Below are 3449 nucleotides of genomic sequence, written 5' to 3'. Positions count from 1 at the left end.
GTTATGATAGCCTTAGTAAACTAGTAGAATGTTGCAAAAGACAAGGGGAAAAAGACCATTTGAAGATAAATGAAAGTTGACCATAAATGAGAAAATGATTAGAGATATCACACAAAAAATGAGATTGCAGATTCCATGAAAGTGGAAGAAAAAGTGCATATGGAAAGGACGTGTACAGACCACTCAGACAGATTACAGTGTAAACCACTTCATTATTTACCATTTAGTTCAGTAAATATCTTTTGCACTGATTTAATGGAGGCAACTTCTTGTGATTTGGTTTCTGGCTAATTTGAAAAACACAACATATTTCTCCATTCTTGAAATGCTTTGTTAATTTTTTATATCTAATTTTGTCGTGTATTTATAATTTGTAAAATATGTTTAAATTTTCAACTTAGTGTTTATGTTTATTCTGCAAATAATCTAATGGTTGATGAACTATCCTTTAAAAACTCCTCACTTAAAATAATTTTTATGGCTTTTCTATACCAAGGATAAAATAAAGCATAAATCAGAGGGTTCATGGCTGAGTTATAATAAGCACCCCAACAGCAGATCTCATAAATATAGGCAGGTGTTATGAAGCCCATATAGGCATCAACTAGCGTATCAATTGTATACGGTAACCATGAAATCATAAATGCTATCACCGTGATACCCAGGGTCTTAGCAGCTTTTCTCTCTCTCTTGGATTTGGAACTCTCTGAGTTTTTTAACTCTCTTTTATCTCTCTCTGGATTTGTAACTGTCTGAGGATGACTCTGCTTTGCTACCAGTATTTTCAATTTTTATAGCTTGGTGTTTAGCTATTAGAAAAATCTTACAGTAAAGAATTATCATTACGAGGGTGGGTATGAAGAATAACAGAAAATATATCAAAACCCAGTCTTGATTTACAACAATTTGACAACCACCTACACAGTTGAGAGCACTTACTAATTCCTCCATCCCATCATCATTGACACCTGTGTAGAACACAGCCTCGCTGCATACAATGAGCAGGATCCAGGAGACGCTGACGCACATCCCCGACACAGACAGCGTGAACTTGCTGGGGTAGACCAGAGGGTCAGTAACAGCAATGTACCTGTCGATGGAGATGAAGCACAAGTGGAAGAGAGAAGAGTACAGAGAGGTGATCAAGAAATTGGCAGGAGAGTGCAGCTCCTTGAAATGCAAAACTGAAGTCATCACCAGGAGGTTTCCAAACACAGCCAGCAAAGAGGCTAAGCCAGGCGCTGAGTACAGAATCACCCTGGATCCGAGTGAGTAGAGGGATAAAGGGAACATTCCTCAATTTCATAAAATCCATCTATGAAAAACCCACATGGAATATCATTCTCAATGGGGAAAACCTGAGAACTTTTCCTTAAGATCAGGAACATGACAAGGATGCTCACTCTCACCACTATTGTTCAACACAATACTAGAAGTCCTAGCAACAGCAAGAATAAGATGTGTTCAAATTGGCAAAGAAAAAGTCAAACACTCTCTTCACAGATGACATGATGCTTTATGTGGAAAACCCAAAAGACTCTACCCCCAAATTAATAGAACTCATATAATAATTCAGTAATGTGGCAGGATACAAAATCAATACACAGAAATCAGTTGCTTTCCTATACACTAACAATGTAACTGTAGAAAGAGAAACTAGGGAATCAATTCCATTTACAACAGCACCAAAAGCTATAAGATACCTTGGAATAAACCTAACCAAAGTGGTAAAGGATCTATACTCTAGAAACTACAGAGCACTCATGAAAGAAATCAAAGAAGACACAAAGAGATGGAAAAATATTCCAAGCTCATGGATCAGAAGAATAAACATTGTTAAAGTGTCTATGCTGCCCAGAGCAATCTAGACTTTAAACGCCATCCCGATCAAAATATTAATGATATGGGGTAAGAGAATGGTCGAGTTTCATTCTTCTACATATAGCTGTCCAGTTTTCCCAGCACCATTTATTGAAGAGACTTTTTTCCACTGTATATTTTTTCCTGTTTTGTCAAAGATTATTTGCCCATAGAGTTGAGGGTCCTTATCTGGGCTCTCTACTCTGTTCCATTGGTCTATGTCTATGTGTCTTTTTTTATGCCAGTACCACAATGTCTTGGTGATCACAGCTTTGTAGTAAAGCTTGAAATCAGGTAATGTGATGCCGCCAGTTTTATTTTTGTTTTTCAACATTTCCTTAGCAACTCGGGGTCTCTTCTGATTCCATACAAATTTTAGGATTATTTGCTCCAGCTTGTTGAAAAATACTGGTGGAATTTTGATCAGAATGGCATTAAAAGTATAGATTGCTCTAGGCAGTGTAGACATTTTAACAATGTTTATTCTTCTGATCCAAGAGCATGGAATGGTCTTCCATCTTTTTGTGTCTTCTTCAATTTCTTTCATGAGTGTTCTGTAGTTCCTCGAGTACAAATCCTTTACCTCTTTGGTTAGGTTTATTCCCAGGTATCTTATGGTTCTTGGTGCTATAGTAAATGGAATCAATTCTCTAATTTCCCTTTCTGTATTTTCATTGTTAGTGTATAAGAAAGCCACTGGTTTCTGTACATTGACTTTGTATCCTGCCACGTTGCTGAATTGCTGTATGAGTTCCAGTAGTTTGGGGGTGGAATCTTTTGGGTTTTCCATATAAAGAATCATGTCATCTGCGAAGAGAGAGACTTTGACTTCTTCATTGCCAATTTGGATACATTTTATTTCTCTTTGTTGTCTGATTGCTATTGCTAGGACTTCTAATACTATATTGAACAAGAGTGGTCAGAGTGGGCATCCTTGTCGTGTTCCTGATCTCAACGGGAAGGCTGCAAGCTTTTTCCCATTGAGGATGATATTTGCTGTGGGTCTTTCATAGATAGATTTTATGAAGTTCAGGAATGTTCCCTCTATCCCTATACTTTGAAGCGTTTTAATCAGCAACAGATGCTGGATTTTGTCAAATGCTTTTCTGCATCAATTGAGAAGACCATATGGTTCTTCCCTCTTCTCATATTAATTTGTTCTATCACATGGATTATTTGCAAATGTTGAACCATCCTTGTAGCCCAGGGATGAATCCCACCTGGTCATGGTGGATAATCTTTTTTAATGTGCTGTTGGATCCTGTTTGCTAGGATCTTGTTGAGAATCTTAGCATCGTGAGTAGGGAGTTTTAACGCAAGATCCATTCACACTCTCATAGCAAAGCTGCAGGACATCAGGGTGGGAAAGATTGATGGTCATGGCTCTGGAGTTTGGTGCTTCCTGTCTTTCTGCCCTTCCTTGTGGTGGGCTACAAAGTTTTTCAATTCTGAGAATTTAAAAAAAAAATCAAACTTCATAATTGAGCAACTGCTTTTAAGTATTGCCTTAGATTCTGTCCTTTCTCCCCTTTTAATAACAAAAAGAAGTTAAGAGAATTTCAGAAAGTTAGAAATGTATCCTTTCTGAC

General features: G+C 37.4%; 1 protein-coding gene across 1 annotated transcript; it reads right to left on the bottom strand.

Moving 5' to 3' along the window:
- Window positions 1-410: 410 nt before the first annotated feature.
- TAAR8 (trace amine associated receptor 8) lies at window positions 411-3241 on the bottom strand. The gene is given in 3 exon segments (XM_059399159.1): window positions 411-689; window positions 721-1267; window positions 3156-3241. Coding segments are annotated over 3 exon segments (912 nt in total).
- Window positions 3242-3449: the final 208 nt, after the last annotated feature.

This window comes from Mustela nigripes, chromosome 5 (assembly GCF_022355385.1).
Source record: "Mustela nigripes isolate SB6536 chromosome 5, MUSNIG.SB6536, whole genome shotgun sequence".
In the NCBI taxonomy this organism is placed as follows: domain Eukaryota; kingdom Metazoa; phylum Chordata; class Mammalia; order Carnivora; family Mustelidae; genus Mustela; species Mustela nigripes.
The sequence above is the reverse complement of the archived record's forward strand: the minus strand, read 5'-3'. Positions and strand labels throughout refer to the sequence as shown.